The sequence below is a fragment of the Oncorhynchus masou genome, chromosome 3, assembly GCF_036934945.1.
Source record: "Oncorhynchus masou masou isolate Uvic2021 chromosome 3, UVic_Omas_1.1, whole genome shotgun sequence".
NCBI lineage: Eukaryota > Metazoa > Chordata > Actinopteri > Salmoniformes > Salmonidae > Oncorhynchus > Oncorhynchus masou.
This window is the reverse complement of record NC_088214.1, coordinates 40,591,385-40,619,113: the sequence shown is the minus strand read 5'-3', so window position 1 is coordinate 40,619,113 and position 27,729 is coordinate 40,591,385. Positions and strand designations below refer to the sequence as shown.

Genomic DNA, 27,729 nt, shown 5'->3' with positions numbered 1-27,729 from the left:
GCACAATCACATATTCCACCAGGAGTCCGAGCTCTTCCACAGCGGGTTGAAGTTCATATTTATTTCTATCGACAACAGAACCCATGTGACAATCAGCATACAGTACTTCATTTTCGCAAACATTTTTTTTTCTTCTTTTCCTTTTTAGAAATAAGACAGATGACTCTGACAGTGCTGTGCTCTCTCTACCTTTCACAGTGCTGTGCTCTCACTACCTTTCACAGTGCTGTGCTCTCTCTACCTTTCACAGTGCACATATTCTATACAGACACAAAAGAGATTGTACATCGTTATACATTTCAGACCTGCGCCGACCAACCGTGTGGGGCAGAAAAGTTCATGTTTACAACAATCATTTCAGAGTTGACCTGCATACAGTGTAGCTTGGCACACACTAACACACACTAACACACACTCACACACACACATACAGGTATAAAGGACTCGGTGGGACCTCCGTGTTGATTTCTCAATGGAAGGGGTACTGCACTGGCTTAACCAGTTAGGTTGTTCATGCTGCTCCTAGGTTTCCTTTCCTCCATTCCTGTAGGACTGCTGCTCATGTCTGCCAATGAATGGACAGATTTGGGGATCTAGCCGTTTCTTGGTCTCTCACCAATGTTATTCCCCAACAGCACTACAGTACACTGCACCTTAAACAACCTCAAAGGGATTCTTCGCTTGATGTAGGACCATCCCCCAACACAGATCTATAGTTAGATTACCCAAATCCTAACCTTAACCTAGTAGATCAGTAAGAAATCTGGCCCTGGAGCAACTGTTAGAGGCAACTCCTGAGTCACCCATGACTTCAGTCACACCCCTATTGCCCATGCAGGTGCATGCTGGTCTATGGAGGACAGGAATAGGAGGGGGGGTACATCTAAAACAGTTTGGCAATGTGGACATTGCATTTCTTACGTGCAAAAGATAACCTCTTTAGATGATGTAGAAGGTAGAGGGGGAGTGGAGAGGTAGCTGGACATGGATCCAGCCTAATTGAGTGTGATGGAGGATGATGGGTAGTGCAGTTTTTCATTATTAATCTTTACTTTACAAAGCCTTAATCTGTAGGCCCTTGTGTAACCCATGTCCTTATACTTGGGCAGAGCTGTGGCCACCCTATAGGTCCTTATCATCTGATCCCTAAAATGGATGCTGCCAAGCAGCCAATCACAGGGGACAATGCGTCACAGACAGCCAGTCACGGATGACGGCATGTCACAGACAGCCAATCATCTGCGATCATACCACCCAGCCAACCAGTGATAACGTATTACATGGCACGGCTCTACTACTCTACATTTTACCCAAAAATATATAAGCACATTTTTCCAAAGTTATTTCTCAAGCAAGTGCATAATATACACATATTCTGCCGTAAATGTAAGTTTTTGTCTAAAAGTTCAGGCGTGGATTGTTCCGGCTGGTTGTTGGTGTGGATTGAGTTCCGTATCTACTCTGTGGGAAGATGCCCTCAATGTGCCTGGCAGAGTAGGAGAGCTGACCTGTGCCAGCTATTGCCACCAACCCACATTAGATAACCAACCCTTGCAAAGTGCAACCTCACCAACAATTTACCTCAGCAGGTTGGTTTGGGATAATAGGTTCGTCCTTAGGTTTATCTCCCTGACCCACCCTCGTTTCTATCTTAGTGTTGTGTACTATGTACATGCTAGCCAACCCATCTCATAACAAATACATCCTTGTCAAAGGCTCTGACTGACTACACAGCTTGTAAACTTACAAACTGAAGCACAAGATTCCTGACCTGTTCTAGGACTAAGTATTGTACATACTAGAACACATTGGCCCAAGGGCTAATGGCAACCAGAGCCATGTATTTAGATCGAAATATATGGCTCTGATAGTCAGAATATCCTCCATTCAAAAGAGTGCTTTGAGTACTGGAAATTCATTGAGCATTTGGCATAAATAATTATCAGTGATAGATTATGCTTTAAAATGTAAAATACCAAAACGAAAATGTAAAAGAAACATTGGATTGCTCTACATCTACATAGTTTTTGCTGCTTTATCCCTTTTTGTTTAGAAAATATTTATTCGTACTAAGTATTTTACATGGAGTCACTTGAAATAGAAAAATATCAAATATCACCAGTGATGATGAGAGAACATTACAACCTGAACAAGCGGAAATATTGCTATGGTAACCACCATTGTCCTTTGACATCAGCGATCCCCTCCCTGCTCTTATTGGCTGCCCCTGACCCCCGTGATGCGGAGTAGGCCAATCAGTAGGCACAAAGTCTAGATGGGGATTGGGCGTGGGTCCAAGTGGGTTATAGTTAATCATTGGTTATAGTCAGATGGCTGTGTCCCAGAACACAGTGGTCTGTGTGGGGTACGGGGGCGGCTGGATCTTTTTGGCCCCGTTGTTCTTCGGCTTGCACAGATTCCTGTCTGGGTTGTTTCTGTCTGGGGGCCGCTGCATGGAGCGGATCTCCATGCATAGGGTGCGCTTCCTCTCGATCTGCTCCAGCATGGTGCTGTCCCCACACATCCACGGCATCTGGGGTACCTGGGGAAAAGTGGAGAAGAGCAGTAGGCAACCAGGGAAAGTACATTAAGCACTTCCCAAGAATGAAAGAAAACAAGATAGATATTGATCCAGGTCTGCATTAGGGGCCAATCTTTTTTATTAGTAGTATTTTTTTTCACCTTTTTTAACCAGGTAAGTCAGTTGAGAACAAGTTATCATTTACAACTGCGACCTGGCCAAGATAAAGCAAAGCAGTGTGACACAAACAACCACACAGAGTTACACATGGAATAAACAAACAGTCAATAACACAATAGAACAGTCTATATACAGTGTGTGCAAATGAAGTAAGATTAGGGAGCTAAGGCAATAAAAAGTCCGGCCAAAGTGGTGAAATAATTACAATTTAGCAATTAAACACTGGAGTGACAGATGTGCAGAAGATGAATGTGCAAGTCGAGATATTATATATGGGGATGAGGTAGTTGCGGGGGGGGGCTATTTACAGATGACCTATGTACAGGTGCAATGATCTGTAAGCTGCTCTGATAGCTGATGGTTAAAGTTAGTGAGGGAGATATGAGTCTCCAGCTTCAGTGATTTTTGCAATTTGTTCCAGTCATTGGCAGTAGAGAACTGGAAGGTAAGGCGGCCAAAGGGGGAATTGGCTTTGGGGGTGACCAGTGAAATATACCTGCTGGAGCGTGTGCTACGGGTGGGTGCTGCTAAGGTGACCAGTGAGCTGAGATAAGGTGGGGCTTTACCTAGCAAGGACTTATAGATGACCTGGAGCCAGTGGGTTTGGCAACGAATTTGAAGTGAGGGCCAGCCAACGAGAGCATACAGGTTGCAGTGGTGCGTAGTATATGGGGCTTTGGTGACAAAACGGATGGCACTGTGATAGACTGTATCCAATTTGCTGAGTAGAGTGTTGAAGGCTATTTTGTAAATGACATCGCCGAAGTCGAGGATCAGTAGGACCATCAGTTTTATGGGGGTATGTTTGGCAGCATGAGAGGATGCTTTGTTGCGAAATAGGAAGCCGATTCTGGATTTAATTTTGGATTGGAGATGCTTAATATGAATCTGGAAGCGGAGTTTACAGTCTAACCAGACACCTAGGTATTTGTAGTTGTCCACATACTCTAAGTCAGTGCCATCCAGAGTAGTGATACTAGGCGGGTGGGCAGGTGCGGGCAGTGATCGGTTGAAGAGCATGCATTTAGTTTTACTTGCATTTAAGAGCAGTTGGAGGCCACGGAAGGAGAGTTGTATGGCATTGAAGATCATCTGGAGGTTAGTTAATGCAAAGAATGGCCAAAAGAAGGGCCAGAAGTATACAGAATGGTGTCGTCTGCGTAGAGGTGGATCAGAGAATCACCAGCTTCAAAAGCAACATCATTGATGTATACAGAGAGAATTGACCCCTGTGGCACCCCGATAGAGACTGCCAGAGGTCCGGACAACAGGCCCTCCGATTTGATACACTGAACTCTGTCTGAGAAGTAGTTGGTGAAGCGGGCGAGGCAGTCATTTGAGAAACCAAGGCTGTTGAGTCTGCCAATAAGAATGTGGTGATTGACAGAGTCGAAAGCATTGGCCAGGTCGATGAATACGGCTGCACATTATTGTCTTTTTTCGATGGCGATTATGATATTGTTTAGGACCTTGAGCATAGCTGAGGTGCACCCATGACCAGCTCGGAAACCAGATTGCATAGCGAAGAAGGTATGGTGGGATTCGAAATGGATGGTGATCTGTTTGTTAACTTGACTTTCGAAGACCTTAGAAAGGCAGGGTAGGATAGATATAGGTCTGCAGCAGTTTGGGTCTAGAGTGTCTCCCCTTTTGAAGAGAAGGATGACTTCGGCAGCTTTCCAATCTTTGTGGATCTCAGACGATACGAAAGAGAGGTTGAACAGGCTAGTAATAGGGGTTGCAACAATTTTGGCGGATAATTTTAGAAAGAGAGGGTCTAGATTGTCTAGCCCGGCTGATTTGTAGGGGTCCATATTTTGCAGCTCTTTCAGAACGTCAGCTATCTGGATTTGGGTGAAGGAGAAATGGGGGAGGCTTGGGCAAGTTGCTGCGGGGGGTGCAGAGCTTTTGACCGGTGTAGGGGTAGCCAGGTGGAAAGCAGGGCCAGCCATAGAATAATGTTTATTGAAATTCTCGATAATTGTAGATTTATTGGCAGCATATCTCATTGAATTACCTGTGCCTCTGGTGCTTGCCTCTGTGGGGTCCCCAAGGGAGAGGGTGTAACTGGGGCAGAGAAGGAGCGGCCATACTTCGGAAGTGCTGGTTTCAGTTCTATAAAGAGGGACAATGTATTTCAATTAATACATTTAGCTCATTCTTTTAATAGTTTATATGCAACAAAACTAAAAGTTATGGTGAAGCAATACACAGTTATAAGCCTAATCACAATCACAAACCCTTACCAATCATCTCTCAGAATGTTTTCTGTCTTGTCTATGAGATAACACTTGGAATCACATTTCATTTTATGTTGTGTAGCCTAGGCTTCTAGCTATTTAGACTACAGTGTGTTTCAAAGAGCACCTGCACCTGGTCTCAGTATTCCCGCCAAACCAGAGGAAATCACCTTTCTTGAGTTTGAAACTGCACCCTGATGAGAACAGTTGGCCTAGGTACGTTTCTTATTTCGTGTGAAATGTGTAAAATTGTGTTTGTTCTTTTAATTTCAAACTTTACTGATTTAGTATGAAATATCCTTATAATTAATTAAAATTGTCTCCAAATGACAATCAAGGTGACGGACAATATGCTTACTAAATTAGCCTAGCAAGCTAGCTAACAAGCACACTCAAAATATGTTTTATTGTCACACACACCGGATAGGTGCAGTGAAATGTGTTGTTTTACAGCATGTGTCAAACTCATTCCACAGAGGGCCGAGTCACCCGAGTGCCTGCGGGTTTTTACTCCACCCTTGTACTTGATTGAAGAACTACCTTTGTTTTATTTACATTTTAGTTACCCATGTAACCCAGTCAGAGAATGTTCAAATTGTTTGATTATGGATATGCTACTTGCATGTTATTGCAATCAACAGTATAGCATCTCTAAACTTTGCAGATTATTGTGCTTGATGAGGACATGTTTAGTGCGTGTCAATCATTTACCACAGTCACTTCCTGGTGTCTGGTTGCGTTGAGCTGCATGTGCAATTTAAAATAGGCTATCCTCACCTGTATTGCCAGTTCCCAACATCATTGGCGGACTGCCAGCAGGTCTTCCATGCCGAGTTGGTGTGGCCGTCGATGATTGTTGCCCTGATACACCGTTCTTCTCTTGTGCTTTTGATTGCTCAAAGTTGTAGGTCCCCCTATCTCTGCTATCACGTCTGGGCAAGACATCTGAGCTGTAACCCACCCGGTCTTTGTCGCGCCTAGGATCTACCCCATTGGCACTCTTGCCATAGCTATCGCGCCGGGGGGGCAGTTCTGAGCCATTGCAGCTTCTGTCCTTGCTGTCACGCCTGGCTTCAAGGCCATGTCTGGCGGACTCTTTGATGTCCTGTCGGGGTAAGAGCTCCATTCCATTGTAACTTCGTTCTTTGCCCTCTTGTCTAGACTCCAGGCCGTAGCTCGCCCTGTCTCGGTCTTTGCTATTACGTCTGCACTCAAGGCCATTTCTGGGTGAATCTTTGCAATTTTGTCTGGGTAGAAGCTCTGGTGGCTGATCAATTCGTTCTTTGCTGTCATGTCTCGAATCCATTTCGTTCCTGGTTCGGTCTTTGCTATCTTGCCTGGGTAGAAGTTCCGGTGGGTTCTGGTGGCTGAGCCTTTCTTTGCTGTCTGGTCTGGACTCCACACCATTGCGGGGAGAGTCTTTACTGTCCTGCCTTAGTAAAGGCTCCATGCAGTGGACACTTCTGTCTTTGCTATTGCGTCTAGGCATCAATTCTATGTTATTGCAGCCCCTGTCCTTGCTGTCCCGTCTGACAGGCGGGGGCTCAATATTAGTGCAACCCCGATCTTTACTGTCTCTTGTCATAGGCAAGGGCTCCACACTATTACAACCCCGGTCTCTGCTGTCCCGTTTCATAGGCAGGGGTTCAGCACTGCTACAGCCCCTGTCCTTGGTGTCGCGTCTGTGAGAAGACGACTCTTTGCTACGTTCCTTACTCTCCCGTTTGGACTCCTTGCTCTCCCGTTTGGACTCCTTGCTGTGACTGTGTCGCTCCTTGCCGTCACGTTTGGATTCGCTGTTAGGCTTACACTTGGACTCGGCTATAACAGAGGAGAAACACAGTCAGACACCAGAAAATACCAAGTTTCTTTAAGTCCCTAGTTATTAGTTAGGCCTAGTGGTATCTACTGTTATTTCCTAGGAGAAACACAGTCAAAAACCTTAAAATGTTCCTGCATGTCCTTACCAATTAGTTAGTGGTATATTCTGTTACTTCAACACAACCTAACTAGTAAACATAACCTATATAAAAATGAACAATTGTATTAAAGCACTGCACTAACGCTATACGGCCACTTGGTTTCACCCATGCGCTGTGGGTGCTATGAACCACTGGGATGAGCCAAGGTCCTTTTGCCTGAATTACTGGGAAATGCTGTTGTTTCATTTGACAGATGTCATGGAGACATCCATGATGTGAATTGCATAGATACTATTACCAATGGGTAGGTAAAGGCTCAGTAACCACTTTCAATGCATTCTTGTTTAACACATTTATTTGCTGTTTTAATCAGTCATATTTGGTGAAATATTTCTAAAACAATGCAGTAGGTATACATGGCAATTGTAACATTCTATCTCTTTCTGCTTGTCTCTCTCTATTAGGCTAAAAGACAGCACAAAACTGAGCATCAATAAGACATTACTGCATATGCATGAAGAGGACAGAGCCAACAAATGATCCCACAAGCCAGTTAAAGCTAAGAAATACCCAGAATTTGCATAAAAGGCTAGATGCAAACATTTGCCAGAACCACCAACCAATATTTCCTACATTCAGAGAAGATTGTGGTGTTACAATTCCAGGAAGTCAGCATCTGTCATAGATTGGGGCTTCTTTCTCTCTCCTGATTGGTGACTGTGAAGCTGTTTCCCTGATTGGTTCAATCTTTACCAGCTGATTGGGCCAAGATAGGAATAGAACTCTCTAATCAGGTGTAAATGTCTTGGTTGTCTCTTAGGAAGCCTACTGCTGCTGCACATGATCAGTTGGAAGCTGGAGTGACCTGCTCTGCGATTGGCTCACTTCCCCACAGGGAAGGATGCTGCAAATAAGAGAGGCTCCTTCTTCTGTTGCTATGACTGGGTTGGAGTTGGTGGTTGCTATGAAGCTCTCGGAGTTAAGAACAGATTGACACGTGCCCAGTCATTTTTTATGTATAGCCCGAGATGGGTTCAAATGCACTCAACCAGTGGGAATTCCCCCATGGAGTTAGTTGCTATGTTAGATCTCTCTCCAAATCATCAGCCAATCTGATAAAAACCCAATAACACACTTCACTGCTCTTGTGACCATAATTAAGTCCTGGATACCTACACACAATTTACTTTTTTTTACCATTTGTAATACAGTATTGTGTGCATATGCAATGAATAGCCTATGTGGTTTCAAACACAAATTCATATTTTATTCCTTTGCATTAGGCCCATTTAAATTGCAGGCCATGTGTCAACAGGGGTCATCAATTAGGAGAAAATCAATGGCTGAATTATGCATACAAATTAAATAAATAAACCCACGATTGAATATAAAGATTACAGGATGGTTAGCATGATTATGGAAAACCCGTTCTGAAGTTTTATAAATATGTATTAACCTCCGGAGTTGGGTAACTATCTGGATTCACCATTTGTGCAATTTTGGAAAAGTACTGCACTGGACGCATTGGCCTCCTGTGTTTAAACATGTTTACATATTTAAGAGTAATGCTGTGCGGTGGCTTAATGCCACTGCGTGGTTTGAGAGGCATGCCGACCGCTTTACTCCCTAATCCGGGCCAGATTAAATCATATGATCTGTATCAATCTATGTTTGGTGGGAATAGATGAAACGGGCTCACGGAGGAAAGAGCCACAAACACCCACCGCAAACATCAGCAAACATCAGCAGCAGCATCTCCTAATTTAGCGGGATTGGAAGTTGTTTAACCAGATGATAAGGGGTTTATATTAACGCGACACTGATGAGAACACGAATAAATAATTTCACAAAAAAATTGAGCCATTGCTGTAGTTTGTGCATCAATGTGTCAACAAACGTGTCAATGTTACACCGTGTGGGTTATGGCATGGCAGTCAGTTTGATCAGACTGGATAGTGGATACCTGTGGAGGAACTATTTTTTTTACTCTACCTCTATGTTCATATTGACTGATTCTGTAACTAAACATGATGTGATGCGTTGATTGACTCATTGATTGACTGACTGAATGATTGACACTCACTCTCCCCGGGCTCCTTCGACTTCCTTCCGCTGGTGTTCTTCTTCATCATGTTCCTACCGGCGGTGAATAGGTTGGTCAGCTCGTCCAGGGGGCTGGTCGGTGTGCGCGAGCGCCCCGTCGACACGTTCTGCATTGACCCATGCAGCCTGCCCCCAGCAACGCAGTCCTGGGGTGGCGAGCCCTTTCCGTGGGGCGTGGCAGAGGCACTGCGCGGCAGCCCACCTGGAAAGGGAATGGGGGCGTCGAAGGGTGGTGCACGCATCAGGCTGAGGGGAGTTAGGCAGCGGCCCATGCTGACGGGCGAGGGGCAGGCTGAGTGGCTGCGCTGATAGCCGTGGGTCGAGGAGGCCGAGGACTTGTAGAGGGTGCAGGGCAGGGGCGGGGCCGACGAGCGACCTGACACGGTCAGGGTGGGCGTGGCGGTCAGCTCCCGGCGTAGGTGCGCCAAGGGGGGCTCGGAAGAGGAGGTGGGTGACTTGCTGTAGGCACCGGGGTTGTCCATCATGGGCAGTTTGGTCAGTGCATCCAGAGGGGTAAGCGGGGACTCGTCTGAGTTTGGCGAGCACTGGGCTGGTGAGGGGGGGAACACCAGGAGAGGCGGCCGGTGGGTTAGCAGGTTGGGGAAGGGCGCGGGAATGTCGCAGAGGGGGATGTTGCGTGGAGTGGAGCAGCGGCTGAGGGGCTCTGGGTCCAGTGGTGCCGGGGTGGGGCAGGCGGAGCGGCATCCCGGGGGGTCCCAGCGGTAGTCCATGTCATCCAGGAGGGGGTACTTCATCTCCTCATACACTGACTCGTCCGGCTCCTCGTCCTCACTCCTGGGCGCCTCTGTTTGCCCCCCGCCTCCAACACTGGCGCCCATCTCGATGTAGACGGGCTCATCCGAGTCGGAGTGGTGGCTGGGGCTCTCGTCGCTCGGCGGCGAGGGGTTGTGCTCGCGCTCTGCAGAGGGGGAGTGACCCTTGCAGCCTCCGTGCTTCCTGATGTAGGACTCATCGAAGGAGGTGCTCAGCTGGGTGTTGGGATTCCTCCTGGGTTTGGGGGGAGGGACCCTCTTGCAGTCTTCGCCGCAACCTTGTGGCGCTGAAGGAGCAGAAAAACAAAACGTGTTAGCCATATCATAGTAAACCTTCCCTGTATTATGACGTTTTACATGTCTTTGTTTTTAGGTAAGATATACAGCAATGTAGTAGTTAAGTGTATCTGAGTCAAACTGTGTGGGTTTTTTCAGGTTGGTATGACGTAGTGTTGCAGTGAATCCATTTGGGTCTTGTATATCACAGCCATATAGAGACAGGTGTTCCTTTAGGCTAGATATGTTCTGGTTACAGTATGTTGTAGAGCAGAGAGAGTGTATTTCTAGGTCAAATAGTGTAGTGTATAAGTGTGTCCCTTTTTCCCGTTGGTCAGATGTAAGTGGAAGATAAGAGCTGGAACATGTCTCCTTCAAACTACAGATTTTACACCTTTAATAATTCAGACGCCAGATGGTCCAGGCGCACGCTCCTCTCTATGACTCACCACCGCCATCACGACACACACACACACACCCACCCACACACACACCATTCATCCCTTTGAAATCTTTCATGTACAGTACATCCATAACCTCAACCCAACCTCAACATATTCACATTCATCGTCTCTGAACTTAAATCTCTCCCTACTACACACACAGGCAAAGGGCAAATATGTTGTTTTCCTCCAACAAGTGCACATAAAAACACAGGCTGCACAAACACAGGTTGTAAATTCAACAGGGCTTTATATCCTGGCACCATTTTCTCAACCAGATGATAATAGCATATATATATATACTATATATATATATATATATTTTTTTTGTCAGTTGAACAACTGAATGCATTCAACTGAAATGTCTCTTCCGCACTTCACCCAACCCCTCATTTGAGCACAGTCAGCTGTGGTTCAGTGCGTGCCTGTGTGTGCGTGCGTGGGTGTGCGTGTGTGTGCGTGTGTGTGCGTGTGTGTGCGTGTGTGTTTTTCAATTGTTGATGTGGCTATGTGTCAGTGTAATTTGTGTCTCCGCACTCGGATGTGTGGCCTGTTATTACTATCATTATGCTAACTGGGTTGCATGGTAGATCTTGAGATCTGTTTCACGCACAGATGATGAGTTCATCCTCCCCCGCCTCCCTTCCCCCGCTCTCTCGCCCCCTCCCCCGTAGCGGATGTGTTTACCCACACCCCCTCTCCTCCTAGGGGAAAAGGAATCTAGGTCAATCGCTCCTCCTGAATGAATTCTGCTTCCGACTGGCCCCTCCTCCCTGCTCAGCGCAGAGCCTGCTCCGGCTCACGCAACAACCCTTCTTTCTGTGATGGACACCCCCACACTCCGACGGTGATTGGCCGGGACGCCTTAGAGCTCAACCGTTGCCACAGCTTCATTGGCCCTCACTGCCTGCCGCTGTTCTGATTGGCCGGGCTACGGGGGGTCTTGTTTCTGTGGGATGGTTGCCGTGGTGCAGAGGAAGATCTGTGCGCACACAGTGATCCCCTCCAATCTGAGACAGCCAGGGCAACTCCCTAACCAACCATCACATCGGCACACACGTCAAATTGCAACGCATTCGAATGCGGCCGTATATTCACCTTTAAGTCTCTCACAGCCCTTTAAGACTAGAAGACTTTAATAGCCTGTTAATTTTTCACTTGTTGTTTCCTTGCATAGCAGGTGTTCTATGTTTCTGTCCAACAAACAAAACAATGTTTTCATGCTATTTGATATAGGTCTACAGCTGAACAGTGATTTAATTTACAGCTCTTATGCTCTATTGGTTCACATCCCAGTATCCACAAGGCCACACTACTGATTTTATAGTGAATAAAGTTCAAACAAATTATATCTGATTAGCGATGGTTGAATGTCGATCCATTCAAATATACCTTGTCTCTGCTTACATTTTCTAGTACAGTAACCATCTTTTTCCCAATGTGTCCCGCTTCTGTCATTCGTTTCATTAATCTGCTTTCCTCTGAGATCTGCTGTTATTATTAAATTCAGGGGAATTGCCGATTGCATGCAACAACGACTTACAGTGACCTCTGACACTTTTTCCTCACAACAGACGCAGAGCGGATCACTTTTGTCTACCTGGTGAGGATTCATGCTAGAGCCCATCACAAAGTGGATAAAGGCTAAACGAGTCACACCAGGACATCAAATTCAGATCTCTCCGGATGTGACCTATGCTCGGAGCACATTCTCATGCAAAATGTAAACTGGATCTTTGTGGGCTTTAAGGAGGAAAACGGATGAGCAGACACTGTAGAACACAGATACCGTAGGTTGCACATGCTGTGTGGAGGCATTTTCCAAGCGGTTAGCTTTCGACAGCTCATCAAAAAGGAGACCGGTCACTTTGCACGCACCCTTCCAAACCTCCTCAAGCCTGAATGAGTTACTAGAGTCAGGTTGTGTTGCTGTGAAATCCACAGGAGTTCGGTGGCACCTTAATTGGGGAGAGCTTTGCTCGTCTTAGTGGCTGGAGCGGAATAGGTTGAACTGTGTCAAATACATCAAACACACGGTTTCCGTTTCAGACATTATTACGAGTCGTTCACCCCTCAGTAGCCTCCTGTGGTGAAATCTCAAGCGGGGGGGAATCTAACACTGCAACATGTCCGTGTGGGGAGGAAAAAAGTATGATGAAAATAAAGTCTGTACGCACATCCGCCATCCAATAATAGTGGAAAAAAACTGGCCGACTGGGCCAACATAAACACCATTCATGACCGTCAGGAGCAGTGAGATTGAATGACCAAGCAGAGCCTCACTCACCAGAAGCCAATGTTCATCCGCATTGCTACACTCAACCTCATGTACACTCACTGCACTCTGGCTTGTAAGGGTTCATTCAGTCCCACTGCAGTGGATGGTCATTTGTTTACGGAGTGTGGGCCAAACTGTGTTGTTGTTATGTAAAGTCAGACAGGAATGTTGTACAGCGCTGTCACACATAAACCACTCAGTGCATATTGTAGTGCAGTGTTGCTCAGAGTGGTCTTGTGTGTTTGTGTAGTTGTGCGTCGGGTAGTATTTTTTCATAGTTGTGTACTAAGCCCATGTTGCCTTAGCTACGTTGGATTACAGGCTATAGCTAGCTACTTTGCTTAGCTAGCCGTGCCATTCCATACTTACCATCACAACTGTCCGGATTGGCCCTGCAGCCCCTACAGACCAAGGTGGGGCTGTGGTCCACGGTCTCAGAGGAAATGCTCAACTTGGTAGCCGGGTCCCTCCTGGGTTTGGGTGGGGGCTGCTTGCGGGACGTGGGGCTGCCCACTTCCTCCTCCCCACCGCCATTACTGCCCCCACCCACCGAGTGTAGGGACTGGGAGCGCACAGCGAAGCCCGGCCCGCAAGCAAGATAGGGGGGCACGGGCATGCGCTCCGGGGGGGGTGGCATTGTCATGGAGCCCATGCGCAGGAGCTTCCCCTCAGTCACAACCTCTTCGCCCGTCCTGAGAGAGAGAGAGAGAGAGAGAGAGAGAGAGAGAGAGATGTTTATGTTATGATACACGACAACTGGTCTGGAATCTGATAGTATAGGTGCTCGTGTCATAACGCACAACGGTACATAGAACTATCTTTGCATTCGACATAGAAATAATTTATTATGGATGGAAAACCAAGCAAATGTAACCACACTGAACACTATAAAGATGAAATGTATTGTTTTCAAATCCAAAATGATTGATCCAGAAATAAACAATAAACAATAAATCGATAAACAATAAATCGATCAATCTTTCATTCAAACAGTTGTTGTAAGTTACTGTGACAAAGATTCATCTATAAAGATAATTAGTCAACTTAAAACATCACCGATACATCAGTCCTTCCCTCACCTCTGGAAGTCTGCCCTTTCACAAGAACTTCAACCAAAAATAGCACACAGAGGTCTACTTCGATGTTTGTTTGTGCACGTGGGTGTGTTTCCGCTTGCCCTACTCTCTTTATGAGTGCTCAAATGATGCAAGCGTCAACAATGAGAGCCACATTAGTGCCACTCAGCCGAGAGAATCTCTCTGTGGGTAGCCATTGATTTGTGTTTAACCCTGGGCATGGTTAGCTCCGCGCTCCCAGCCGCAGAGAGACAATGACACGATGGAAGTCTCCCCACTCCGGCCACCATCGATCCCTCTTTAAAAACCCGGATGATTAGCCTGAATGGAGTGGTTCATGTGGCAGAATGGGGCTTTAACAGTCACAGAACTGTAGAGTTGATTTCTGACTCTCTTACTGTCAGATGGTGGTGACTTTAGCTTTATTTCAAGTACTATTTTTTTATTTAGAAGGTCACCAGCAAACAGAATATATCACGGCGAAAGTTTCAATAAAGTTTGGAGATGATGAGGCGGACAAAAACAGGAAGTAGTCTAGTTGGGCAACTGAATCATTTTTTGTTGTCTTAGTTTTTATAGCCCTATATCATCAGATATTGTCAGATACGAAAATGTGTTGATTGTGGTACAGTATATGGTCAACACCTTGAATACATTTTTGAAAGATCAGAGTAAATACCTGTAAGTCAAGTTGAAAAATGACAAAAGCAAATAGCCTAACAATTATTCTGTCTCCAACTACAAACCTATAGAACTTTTTGCACATGCACACATTCAAACTACTGTGCATCATCTGCTGTGTTGAATGTGAACTTCCTCACCAACTTAGGCATCTATCTCTGTTGGTGCTCAACTACAACTCAAACTCCTCATTGCACTGATGCAGAGTTTTCACAATGTCAGTGGATGAGAGTTGAACCACATGTAATTCATCCCTGATGGAGACAGTACTCCAGTTGCAGAGTGCCTATTTGAAAAGGTTAGAAAATTGGAATGACCAAATTGTTTTGGAAATTATAGAATGAATGTTCCATCAAGACCAGTTGGACAGAAACAGTGATGTTGACATATTAGTATTCTAAACCGTTTTTGTCCAGTTACTGTCATTGAGGGGAATCAATCATCTGCACTGAATCAGCTAGTTATGGGAAAACCAACCTAAAACCTTTTGTGTTTTTGGTATCTTTTGGTGGTTTAGCCCACATTGTGGAAATGAAGTCCAAGAGTTTATCCATACATTAAGTCAATGCGTCAGTCAAAATACAAAGTTGGAAGATTATTGTGACATTAAGTGGCATTGTGTGCGTACAAATGCTTGAATGCATGGATGGGCGGGGGTGGGTGGATGTTTGCGTTTTATGTGTGTGTGACTTTGCTGACTCCCACTGACTCCAAGCCAGCTGCTGAGCAGCAGGAGCTTGCAGGGTTGGGTTCATTGGTTAGGGGCTTAACTTTGCCTAGCAACAGGGTACCCACGGAAACCAGACACAAAGCCTGCTGCTGTCCAGCTCCGCACAACAAACGAACAGATGAGAGACTACAACTCCCAAGTCCTAAACCTCGATCTGTAGTTATTAAAAGGAAAAATCCACTCAAAACTATTAATTCCTAAAATTCACAGTGTTAAATAACACTAATATGTGAGATTTCTTTTTTTGTGAACAAATGTTTCATTTTATTGTTATACTAAGATTGCATGCAACATCTGAAAATCGTTGTGGAAAACTGTTGCAGATCAAGTCGACTACAACACACGCAATGCACTCTCAATGGGCTGGCTGACTAGCAAGCTAGGTAGCTACCTAGCAAATGTAGCTACACACAATACTACCAAAGTCAATATCAGCATGTAAAGTGGCTAGTTAGCTGTAAAATCGCCTAAACAAACGGCACTATAAATGTAGGAGTCTACAATCTCACCATGTTCAATCTACAGATCAGTGTGCCTTGCAGAGCCTGATATTTGCAACGGCCTTGCAATGGCACCATGCAATGCACCCTGGACTGAAGAGGCAGACAAATAGGAGACATGTGGAGGACCCACTGTTAAATGACACATTTCTCGAGGTAGGAATATTGGAGAAATATTCTAAATGGCTCCCGCGTTATGACATCAGCCAGTATTGAAATCTGACATGCCATGACAGATGTTTTTGCAATCAGTCTAGTGAGAGCAGCTTTATCGCAATGCTGTGTCATTGCGAATTTCTGCATGCTTGAACTGCAATAGCTCAGATACACATGGAGACATGAAATGACCCAAGGAATCGATAGAACATCGCTCAGAGATGTAGCATTCAAATTGGGTGACTCTTTCCTTGTACCTGTAGACCTCCCTTGTGGACGGCTATATGACACCTACCCTCCTCCAGCTACCAAACCTATCACACACCACCTGATGTTTCCAGGATCTCAGGTTATGAATCACTACAGTGGACCGTGCCAGTCACGCACATGATGGAGGTAGCATTGAGCTGGCATTTTCAAGACCAGGGAGGGAAAAATCACACAGCTCTCAGTGTGTATTCGTGGTCATGCCTTGTGCCCAGAGGAGCTTGGCACCAGCTGATGTTATGTAGCCTAGAAGACAGTGCCTGTTTCAAACACTCTCTTTGGTACTTTCCTATTCTTTTTTTTAACCATGAACACACTAATCATGGTATCTGAATGGCAGGAGTTATTATTTTCCCTATGTACACTGTTAAAAATAAAGGTTCAAGTTGAAACCAAATAAGGTTCTTCAGGGCGATGCCATGAGGCAGGGCTGCCCAACCCTCTTCCTGGAGATCTACTGTCCTGTAGGCTTTCAGTCCAACCCTAATTTATCATATCTGATTCAGTTAGTTAAGGTCTTGTTGAGCAGCTAATAAGTACAATCAGGTGTGTTAAATTAGGGTTGGACTGAAAACCAACAGGAAGGTAGATCTCCAGGAAGGGTTGGGCAGCCCTACCATAAGGGAACCATTTTAGGCTCTCTGAAGAACCTTAAATGGGATGGTTCTTTAAAGAACCACACACACTTAACACCCTATTGTTGAGAAAAATATGCATATTTCTCAGGGTGCCTTTCAAGTACATTTTTGAGTTACCAGTACCACCAATAACTGTGTTTGCTACAGAGACATGGTTGTTGCATTCATACATTTTCAGTCCTGTGGCCTTCACCATGTGAAATCCTAAGTGAATGTGTTATCATTAAACATTTATTTTTTAACACATCATAATTCATAAGGCTTATTTTGAGACCCTAGTTTTACCCTAGTACAGTAGCCCGAAACTCGTGGTTTACAGGCCACAATGGCACATTATGCCATCTTGCAAAGTGATGTGTAAATCCTAATGGAATCCAGGAAGCGGGGATAGCCAGCATTTGCTTTCAGAATGACTGCCAGTGTTAGTAAGACTAAGATATGAGATGATATAAAGTGGAACAATAATTTCAGTAATGGGGGCAATAGCCTCAGTTCATAGTAACAGATTGAATTAGTTTACAAAAATGTATGTTATTTATATTTGAGTAGAATACGATTAATTAATCCATTGTGTACATGCAAAAACATAGATATTGAAACAAACAATTCTTAAAATCCACCTGCAGTAGAGCATGCTGGGAAATATGATAACGATGGGCATGGTTTTGGTTCAACTTTGGTTATTGTCACCAACACTGGGGTTATTTTACACCACTGAGTGTTAATTTAACTCTTCACGGTGTTAATTTAACTCCTGAATCAACACAAAAAGTGTTACACAGAAAAATCAACAGCAGTTAATAACTCTTTGGGCTGGGATTCCGCTAACGGGATCGATATGACGACAGCCAGTGAAAGTGCAGGGCGCCAAATTCAAAACAACAGAAATCCCATAATTAAAATTCCTCAAACATACAAATATTTTATACCATTTTAAAGATACACTTCTTGTTAATCGCACCACAGTGTCCAATTTCAAAAAGGCTTTACAGCGAAAGCTCACCAAACGATTATGTTAGGTCAGAGCCAAGTCACAGAAAAACACAGCCATTTTTCCAGCCAAAGAGAGGAGTCACAAAAAGCAGAAATAGAGATAAATGAATCACTAACCTTTGATGATCTTCATCAGATGACACTAATATTACTTCATGTTACACAATACATGTATGTTTTGTTCGATAGAGTTCATATTTATATAAAAAAAATCTCAGTTTACATTGGCGCATTACGTTCAGTAGTTCCAAAACATCCGGTGATTTTGCAGAGAGCCACATCAATTTACAGAAATACTCATAATAAACATTGATTAAAGATACAACTATTATGCACGGAATTATAGATACACTTCTCCTTAATGCAACCGCTGTGTCAGATTTTAAAATAACTTTAAGGAAAAAGCACATCATGCTATAATCTGTGTACAGCGCTCAGAGACCAAAACTACCCAAACAAATATCCACCATGTTGTGTAGTCAACAGAAGTCAGACATAGCATTATAAATATTAACTTACCTTTGATGATCTTCATCAGAATGCACTTCCAGGAATCCCAGTTCCACAATAAATGTTTGTTTTGTTCGATAAAGTCCATCATTTATGTTCAACTACCTCCTTTTGTTTGCGCGTTTAGTTCACAAATTCAAACTCACTAGGATCACTTGGAGCAGACAAAAAATCAAAAAGTTCCATTACAGTTCGTAGAAACATGTCAAACGATGTTGTGAATCAATCTTTAGGATGTTTTTAACATAAATACTCAATAATGTTCCAACCGGAGAATTCCTTTGCAATGTAATGGAACAGAGCTAACTCTCATGTGAATGCGCGTCACCAGCTCGTGGCTCTCTGGCAGACCTCTGACTCATTCCCCTCTCATTCGCCCTCATTTCACAGAGAAGCATCAAAAATGGTTCTAAAGACTTGACATCTAGCGGAAGCCTTAGGAAGTGCAATTTGACCCCATAGACACTGTGTATTCGATAGGCTAAGAGTTGAAAAACTACAAACCTCAGATTTCCCACTTCCTGGTTGGATTTTTTCTCAGGTTTTTGCCTGAGAAATGAGTTCTGTTATACTCACAGACATCAATCAAACAGGTTTAGAAACTTCAGAGTGTTTTCTATCCAAATGTTTGGATAGTTTACTCTGGGCACCTTTTTCATACAAGCTACTCAATACTGCCTCCAGCCCAAAGAAGTTAACACTGGCCAATTTTCTGTATGCCATGAAAGGGACACATCTGCAGGCTTCCATATATTTCAAGAACCTTTAAGAATTCCCGAAGAACTGTAGATGTCCCATCAAGAAACCTCCACTTAACTCAAAGTTCTTTATCGGCTAAGAGTTCCCCAAGGAACCATACCAGCTGAGGAAGAACCCTTTAAGAACCTTCATTGTTTTCAGTATAGTAAATCAAGTGACGAGTTGTAGCTTTTGCTTTGAACTCATAAACGCTGCAGAAATGATAGGCTAATGTTATAACATTATTGTTATTTCATAATCATTTGTTATTTCACTAGAATTGGAAAATCTTTATGCATGCAATGTGGAAATGTGGCTTCACTATAACATGGTGGTACTTAATTCATATACTCTGCAGAAATGACAATAATAATGTCATCATAATCAGACGTAATAATAATTAAGCTCTGCTCGCTCACACATAGGCGTCAGCAGGAAAGCACCCATGAACATTAACACATACAGAACTGTGTATGTACCAGGTGTGTAACTGCTGGAGTGTATGTGTGTGTGTTATTTATAGGATCTTTGCCCAGTGATTGGCTGGAACTTAGACCACAGGTGCACAAGGAACAGTTGGATGAAGGGTTGTCGTCGGGCAGTTCTGGCTCTGTGTCAGTAGGCTACTTGAGTCTATGTGACATTGAATGCACAATAAGACACCAAAAAATAACAGAACTAAGTTTGTGTGTGAGGTTTGCTGTGCATATCAATCTGTGTGTGTGTGTGTGTGTGTGTGTGTGTGTGTGTGTGTGTGTGTGTGTGTGTGTGTGTGTGTGTGTGTGTGTGTGTGTGTGTGTGTGTGTGTGTGTGTGTGTGTGTGTGTGTGTGACAATACACACAGAGTGTCATGGACAGACTTTTCCCTTACAATTAATCTCACACATAAACACAATTATTTTGTTTGTTGGTGACATATTGCACATTCCAAGTCACATAGAGACACAACAACCCGACAACAACCCTGTGCGTGTATATCCCTGTGTGTGTGTGAATAACTACTCCTTCAGATACAATGGAAACACAAGTGGGATGGCACTGTAGGCAGGAAGACCCTCCTCACTCAAACCAACTTGGTGCTCTGATTGGCCTGCGGCTGTTCCAGCTGTCACCAGGCAGAACACATCTCCTGCTAGCGAGCTCTCCACACTTAATCTCTTTCTAACAGGTTTCTTTTCTCTCCCCCTCCCTCTCGCTCTCTCCCGTTCTCTCCCATTCTCTCTCTCCCATTTTCTCTCGTATATCTCTCTTTCTCCCCCTCTCTATCTCTCTTTATTTTTGCTTCTCTCTCTCCCTCCATCAGTTACTGTAAAAATGGGTCGTCTCATTGACCTACTTATAGGCCTCGTCCAAAATCCAGCTATTTTCTTTTATACTCTTCCTCTAGTGACTGTGTATTAATATTTTACATTGACAACAGCTGAGAAACGGATGGAGAGATATCAGGACACTAGATAGCACTTTCCTCAAGGCAGCACCTCCCTTGGAATGGGTACAAAATTAGGATGACATCAGACTCGCTGTCGGTGTGCTAGGTAACTTTTGCTGCAATGTGTTTATTAAGTGAAAAGTTTCTTGTGCTCTCCACAGAACGTTTCGTCATACGACTGGAGGACCTGCGACTTTGTGCTTTAAAACATGCACTATATTGGTTTCTCAAACAGAACTTGCTCATAAACGCTACTCATGTAAACGGTGCTGTGCATAGAAACATTGCAAGTGCAGAGAACATATACAGTTAATGAATGGAAAAAAATTGCACTGCTGGCCCCTACTATAATATTACGAGTCAACTGTAGTTGATTTACTATCAGAAGAAGACACTAAATGGCCAAAGCTGCACATACACTGCACATACCTGACACTCTCTACAACATTTGCAGAGCTTAACAGGTGAAAGCAAGCAATGCCGTACAAGGCTTAAAGAGTGATGACTGTTCAGGTTTGGAACACATTCCCTAGACCTAGAAAATGTCGCAAACACTTGTAGAATGAGAATCTGTCGAGGAACTCTGCTACCACTGTTAACATGTAGCATTGGAAAGCACACACAACCAGACGCCTCTCTATCCATCTGCTGTCATGTCTTTTATGGGCGAACCACACACTTGCCTCCACAGCGCCTACTTGTTCACACACAACCAAAGCACGCCAACTCCACGTGCTGCCCATGTCGTGCAGCCACTTCCTATTCGCTCAGCTTTCGGATGCCACGTGGTGCCGCTACATAGCCCCAAGTAAGGACAACCAGTCTCCTCTGCCTCACTTTCACCTGGACAGAGGATGAAAGAGGACGCAAACATTTGCAAGTCACTACTGACTATTCCAATGCAAATTCCAATGCTTTGTAGGAGTGTTTGTAACCACTGTATCAGATGACTGAAATTACAAACTCTCAGTTAGTAAATAATATTATGTACATTATATATGACTGGTTTTGAGTTTTGGCCCAATCTTCCATCATTAGCCAGCTAACAAATATAGCCTAGAGTTCTGTTGATAGACCCTACATTAAAAACAACCTTAAACCAATCACACACTTAGTGCATTTATGTCCAATAGTGAACGTGGGCTCATCCATCAATTTAATGATCACAATCTCCCTAAATCTAGCCTGGTCCCAGATCTGTTTGTGCTCCTATGGTTGTTGTCATCTGTTTCTGCCGTCTTGCCAAGTCCTATTGCCGTTACTATGCCAAGCAATGACCATAAGGGTTGGCTGTACGGCACAAAGAGATCTGAGACCAGGCTACCTTAAAACTACTCTCCATCAAGTGGAGCAGGCAGGGACGACCTCTAGCCAAGGACAAGTCCCAAATAAGTCAGTAAATGATAAATTAACTCTACTCCGTAGAGAGGCCCGCACCGACCCACTGGCACCCCAAAGTATAGCAATATGCCATGGCTTAAGGGACACACACACACGCACACACTGTGAGCTCTTAACAGAAGGGACTGAGGACATGTTACACACCCAAGAAACACACACGCTCACACACGCACGCACAAACGCACGCACACACGCACGCACATGCACACCCACTCAAGAACCACAAACAGTACACACATCCTTTCCTCTCTGTTGTGTATGGAAACTCAACAGTTTGACCAACGCAGTACAAGCCTTTGCTCCAAATCAGAATAGCACACCATAACGCCGGGCGGAACACTACACAACTTTTAAAATCCTAACATCGCTGAGCCTCTCACATTAAACAACCGTCTTTCCTGTCGTGTTTTTGCATTGCCGACGTAGTGGTGTGCACCGTGCACACTAAACGATGTGGCACAGACGTGGGTCACACACGATAAGGTTCTTCCCTTTGTGGTGAGGATTCTCGATACCACGCTGTCTCGTTAAAACAAGGATGTGATTAGATAGCTAGAACGAGCCATAGCTGAAAGCAGCCTCATGAACGTCAGACATTCACGCGTGTGATACAGAGTTGAAATATCTAGCCAATACATTTAGAATTTAATAGCATTGTGTGTCAGAGTCATTTCCCCTGCTCCAGTGTACACATTCTGGGTGATGCAACGTCATCATCTCACTGGCTACTGCAGATCACAGTTCTCAAATCTTGTTGTTGCATGTCTCACACTACAAGAGCATTGCAGATTTTGTACCGATAAATTCAAACCCGTTTCCAAATATTGGGACGTCTGAGACTGCTCAAAGATGGGTCAAAGCCCTCAGATTGTGACTCTGACTCATTCACATTAAACGAGTGTCGGTGGCGGCCGCGCGCCCCAAGTAGTCAACGACATGGGGATTTTGTCTCCGATCTCAAAAACTTCGGGGCCAAAATCACATAGTGTACACTCAGCTTAAGGAAATGGAAATCCGAAGGCTCCATTGAAAGATTGGACAAGGTGCCCTAAGGGCTCGTTTGGGCCAGATTCATTGTCTTGGAGGCTGGAATTGTAATTGTAAGAGGTCCGTGGCATCGGCAGCATAGTGCAACTTAAGCCTGCGACTTTACAAGCATATCATGTATAAGTGAATCTATATATAACTATATAAGCATGCGGTGTGTGTGTGTGTGTGTGTGTCTTCAGGTGTATTATAAGATGCATGACTGTCGTTGATGCTTTGTTACATTTAACGTTAAGTCCTCACACTAGTATGGTGTGACATCTCACGTCTATAGACAAGCATGACGTGCCTGTATATTTGTATCATTTCTCAAAGATCTGCGGCCCAGGTTTTGGAAGGAGTGTCCTGTAGGTGTACGATCACATTTTTAAGTCTCCTACCTCTTTATGGCTTCTTCCTGTTTTCTCTTCTTGTCGTTCTTCTCCTGTAGGTAAATCCTGTTCCTCTCATTCCTGGCGTGATCCAGGTTCTGAGAGACCAGCCCGCTGTAGGCTCTTAGTCCGCTATCTTCAACATACTGGAGAAATCTCAGAGTTTCTTCCTCTTTGGAGCTCATCATTCTTCACAAGCGATCCGGCAGCCTTCTTCGAGAGGAACACAGAGTAGTGTTAATGACAAATATGGTATAGTGGGCTCAGTGATGTTTACGGTGGCTGGTGGCTGTGTATGGGTGGGTTTTTTTTTTTGCTTATAAATGGGTTGTTAGTATTAGTGGTAACAGTTGCGTCATGGCTGCGACCACAAGTTTCATCATTATCCCCCCTGGAGCATGGGAAACGTATAGTACAAATGCACAACTCTGAAGGGGCCCCACTGTCTAGTCGCCCTGATAAAGGGCTTCAAATGGATCAAGAACTTACGGATGAAAGAAGGAAAACAAATGACACACAACCGAATGACAGTAGCCTTAGGCTTAGGATGAAGCAACATACAGTACTGAGAAGTCCTTCAACGTCATGTACTACGCATACAGAATATCAGGCATTATGTTACCGATTGCATTCCTGTGATTTGTGCTGGATTTACACATAGAACTGCTGCGGTTCCTGATCAAATAATCTGGCTTGTGCTTTTGCCTGCTTCTCCACAAGATGATTCTTTATACGATTCCTCCACAAACAGTTGTGCGTCACAGGCGAGCTGCGTGAAGGAGGATGCTCCATTGGGGGGAAAAAGAGCCTCTTCCCTGACGGCTGCTCGACTGTCAACCCCTTTGCTTTCGCTCAAATGAGAGGAATGGACGGTGAAAACAGCACTGTTTACAGCCACATCCAAACGCACCATTGAGCATCTGACCATGGGGTGTGCGTATTCAGTGAGCGCATAGATGCAGAGTGCACACTGTGCATAGATGCTGTTTGAGAGGGAATGTGTGTGTACCGGTATGTGTGCGTGCAACAGCACAGTGCGTCCTGCAGGAGTCTGTAGCAGAAGAGAAGAGAACGCACACTTTTATGTAGGTCAATGTTTTCAGATAAGCCTAAGAGACTCGTGCTGTTTACGTGTGAGCGGCACTGAGTGGACTGTGTGTGGAGTGGGGGGAGGGGACCTGGGGGACAGTGTGTGTGTGTGTGTGTGTGTGTGTGTGTGTGTGTGTGTGTGTGTGTGTGTGTGTGTGTGTGTGTGTGTGTGTGTGTGTGTGTGTGTGTGAGTGTGAGACTGTCTGTCTGCCCATGTGTGCATGTGAGAAAGTGTGTGTGTGTGTGCACGCGCGCAAGTGTGCGTGTGTGTGTGAGTCAGAGAGTTTGGAGAGCAGCCAAATGGATGGCACGGCTAACTTAGAAAGATCAGATAATTGTCTGGCACACTATACCTCTACTGTCTGTCTGTTCTGTCTGTCCATGAATAACCTCGACGTTGGGGTTAGTGAGTTTAACTGCACGTGGGGCAGTCTGTTCCGGTTTGCTCCAGAGACAACTCATTTTTAAAAGGGCCCAGTTTTGAATCAGGGTCACAGAGAGACGAGAGACAGACCTAATTTACAGTACTGTGTTTTAGCTCGTGGCTGGAGCGCTACAGTTAATGCTGCATCTCATAGTTAAAGTTTATCATTGATGCACAGGCACAGGGCACTTTTGCATCTTTTTCTGAATGCCGACCCTCTACGCTGCATCTGGTGGTTGAATTTTGGTCCATGTACCACAGTTTCAAAGCGCAGTGGTTTCATGAAGCTGCTGAGTGGTGAAGCACTTTTGAAGCTCACCGTGAAATCTCAGTGTTGAAGTGATGAGTGGACATGTTAAGTGGATGTGTTCAGTGCAGAGGTAAAATTCTGTCAGTGACAGGGGAGGACAGGGGAGGGGGGGGGGCAATGCAGGATTCAAACACTGCTGGAGCTGAATTAAGCCTGCCTCTGTAATCCCTGTAAGCCTGCAGCGCTGTGCAGCGCTGGGATCAGCTTGTTTATCACACTGTTTTTCAGTAAAACCTTGCAGCCCTGTTTCTCCTCCTATGGTCCTGCACAGTTCATCATCTCTTCCCTTCCTTTCACCTCTTTCGTTTATCTTTTCTCTCCTTTAAAATCAGCTGTATCTGTTGGAGATGCTCTCTCTCCAGTGCGTGCAATTTGTTACTCAATCTTTTCTCTTAAAATGTTGTTTTGCAGCTCCGAACCTAACCCACATCCTATCTTTCCCTCACCACGCCTCACTTTTTACTGCCCTCTCCATCCTCTCCTCTTCTTAGGTGACATTGATTGCAACAGTTGGTCATCCAAGGCAGCCTTTTCCCCCAAACGGGAATGAAAGTGGCGCACTACGTCCGTATCTAGGCAACGGTGGCACTGGGGGTATGGGGATATTCTCGAGCGGTGTCAAAAATATTGCACAGCTAGGTCAGTGAAAACCATCCCTCATCATACAGAGGATCAGGTAACAAAGGTGAACCCTATGAAATCAATGGCGCTGTTTGCTGACGACATAACAGTGGTAGACCTGATCACCGACAATGATGACAGCCTATAGGGAGGAGGTCAGAGACCTAGCAGTGTGGTGCCAGGACAACAACCTCTCCCTCAATGCAAGCATGAGTTTCAAGTTCCTTGGTGACCACATCACTGAAGAACTATCATGGTCCAAACATACCAAGACAGTCATGAGGAGGGCACGAAAATGCCTTTTCCCCCTCAGGAAACTGAAAAGATTTGGCACGGGTCCCCAGATCCTCTAAAGGTTCTACAGCTGCACCATCGAGAGCATCCTAACCAGTTGCATCCTGGTATGGCAACTGCTCGGCATCTCACCGTAAGGCGCTAAAGAGGGTAGTGCGTATGGCCCAGTACATCACTGGGGCCAAGCTTCCTGACATCCAGGACCTATATACTAGGTGGTGTCAGAGGAAGGCCCAAAAAATTGTCAAAGACTCCAGTCACCCAATTCATAGACTGTTCTCTCTGCTTACGCACAGCAAGCAGTACCGGAGCGCCAAGTTAGGACCAAAAGGCTCCTTAACAGCTTCTACCCCCAAGCTATAAGACTGCTGAACATTTAATCAATGGCCACCCAGACTATTTACATTGACCCCCCCCTCTTTTACACTGCTGCTACTCACTGTTTATTGTCTATTCATAGTCACTATACTAATTACCTCGACTAAACTGTAAATAGCCTCATTAAAGTTACGTAATTTTCTTGTGTAAATTTGGATTACATTTTTTACTTTTGTTTATTTAGTAAATATTTCCTTTATTTATATTTTCTATTTTGCTGGTTAAAGGCTTGTAACTAAGCACTTCACAGTAAGGTTGTATTCTGTTGTATTTGGCGCATGTGACAAATACAATTTCACTTGATAGGTTAGGAGAAGTGTGTGTGTGTGTGTGTGTGTGTGTGTGTGTGTGTGTGTGTGTGTGTGTGTGTGTGTGTGTGTGTGTGTGTGTGTGTGTGTGTGTGTGTGTGTGTGTGTGTGTGTGTGTATGTGTGTTACTTACAGTGGAGCTGTGTCACTGCTGACTTGAGGGCCAAAGCGGTGTTCTCCAGGTGAGTCCAGTGCGAGCCGCTGAACAACTCGGACAGATCCTGGAGCATCTGTGCAGAATTCCACTTAAATCCACAGGGAAGTCCAGTAGCCATTGTACGCTCCCAACAGTAAGGCTTGCTCAGAGGAGTACTCCAGGGCAGGGGCAGTGCCAGCAAGGCCGGTGGATGCCCAGATCAGTGCTCCCTCCCCTGGGTAGCCGGAGAGACCCAAGCCCCCTGTCCAAACGATGCTAGACTCCAACCCAGGGGCCAGCTTCACACTCATCTGCACATGCTACAGAGCACGGAAGGAGGCAGCAGCACTGGACCAGACCCTAACAGCATCACACACACATCCTCACTGACAAACAGACAGAGACAAACAAGCCTCGCACACACTCCTCTAGACTTGCAGCCACTTTCTGCAGAATGAATTCACACGCCGGAGTTGACTTGTTCTTCGTGTCTTTTTCTGTCTGATCCAATGAACCCTCGGCTTTCCAGGTGTGTGTGTGCCACAGGTGCAGTTCGTGCCCGTAGATGAAAAGAAGAGCGGTGTGTGTATGTGTGTGTCAGGGGGTGTTCAGTCGGAGCATCCCTCCACTGCCTCTCTTATCCACACAGAGCTCCTCTCTGCTAGCCTGAGCCACAGCAGATGAGTCCAGCCTTCAGAAGCGTGGATCACAACACAAAGAACACGCCTACTCTACCTTCCTCTCTCTCTCTCTCACTCGCTCTCTCACTTTCTTTCTCTCGCTCTCTCTCTCTCATGGCCGTACTGCACCTACTGTGTGTCTGAATGTGTTTTTCTCTTTTCAGCACCACGGAGAGCTCTCTAATCAGCTGCCTGGCGTTGTGGGTTGGAGTTGAG

The 27,729-nt window shown here is 45.0% G+C and overlaps 1 protein-coding gene across 3 annotated transcripts; it reads right to left on the bottom strand.

Annotated features, from left to right (window-relative positions):
• nyap2b (neuronal tyrosine-phosphorylated phosphoinositide-3-kinase adaptor 2b) lies at positions 1–27,729 on the bottom strand. 3 transcript variants are annotated; one of them, XM_064940950.1, is made up of 7 exons: positions 26,831–27,729; positions 23,283–23,483; positions 13,106–13,428; positions 8,947–10,026; positions 5,719–6,762; positions 4,719–4,816; positions 1–2,542 (listed from the first exon to the last, which is right to left on the bottom strand). In XM_064940950.1, exons 2-7 carry the CDS (start codon positions 23,459–23,461, stop codon positions 2,327–2,329), a joined length of 2,940 nt encoding a protein of 979 aa, XP_064797022.1. In that variant the 5' UTR covers positions 23,462–23,483; positions 26,831–27,729; the 3' UTR covers positions 1–2,326. The 3 variants fall into 3 exon arrangements, with proteins under 3 accessions (XP_064797022.1, XP_064797021.1, XP_064797023.1); XM_064940949.1 differs by having other exon boundaries at positions 2–2,542; positions 23,283–23,486; XM_064940951.1 differs by lacking the exon at positions 23,283–23,483 and having other exon boundaries at positions 2–2,542.

Bases quoted from the DNA above. Each gene is read 5' to 3' on its own strand.
- nyap2b (XM_064940950.1), bottom strand. From the start codon at position 23,461: ATGATGAGCTCCAAAGAGGAAGAAACTCTGAGATTTCTCCAGTATGTT. The intron at 10,027-13,105 runs GTAAGTATGGAA...CTGCTCCTTCAG, and splicing joins CAATCCGGACAGTTGTGATG to CGCCACAAGGTTGCGGCGAA. The intron at 4,817-5,718 runs GTGAGGATAGCC...CCCTCTTTATAG, and splicing joins GTTGGGAACTGGCAATACAG to AACTGAAACCAGCACTTCCG.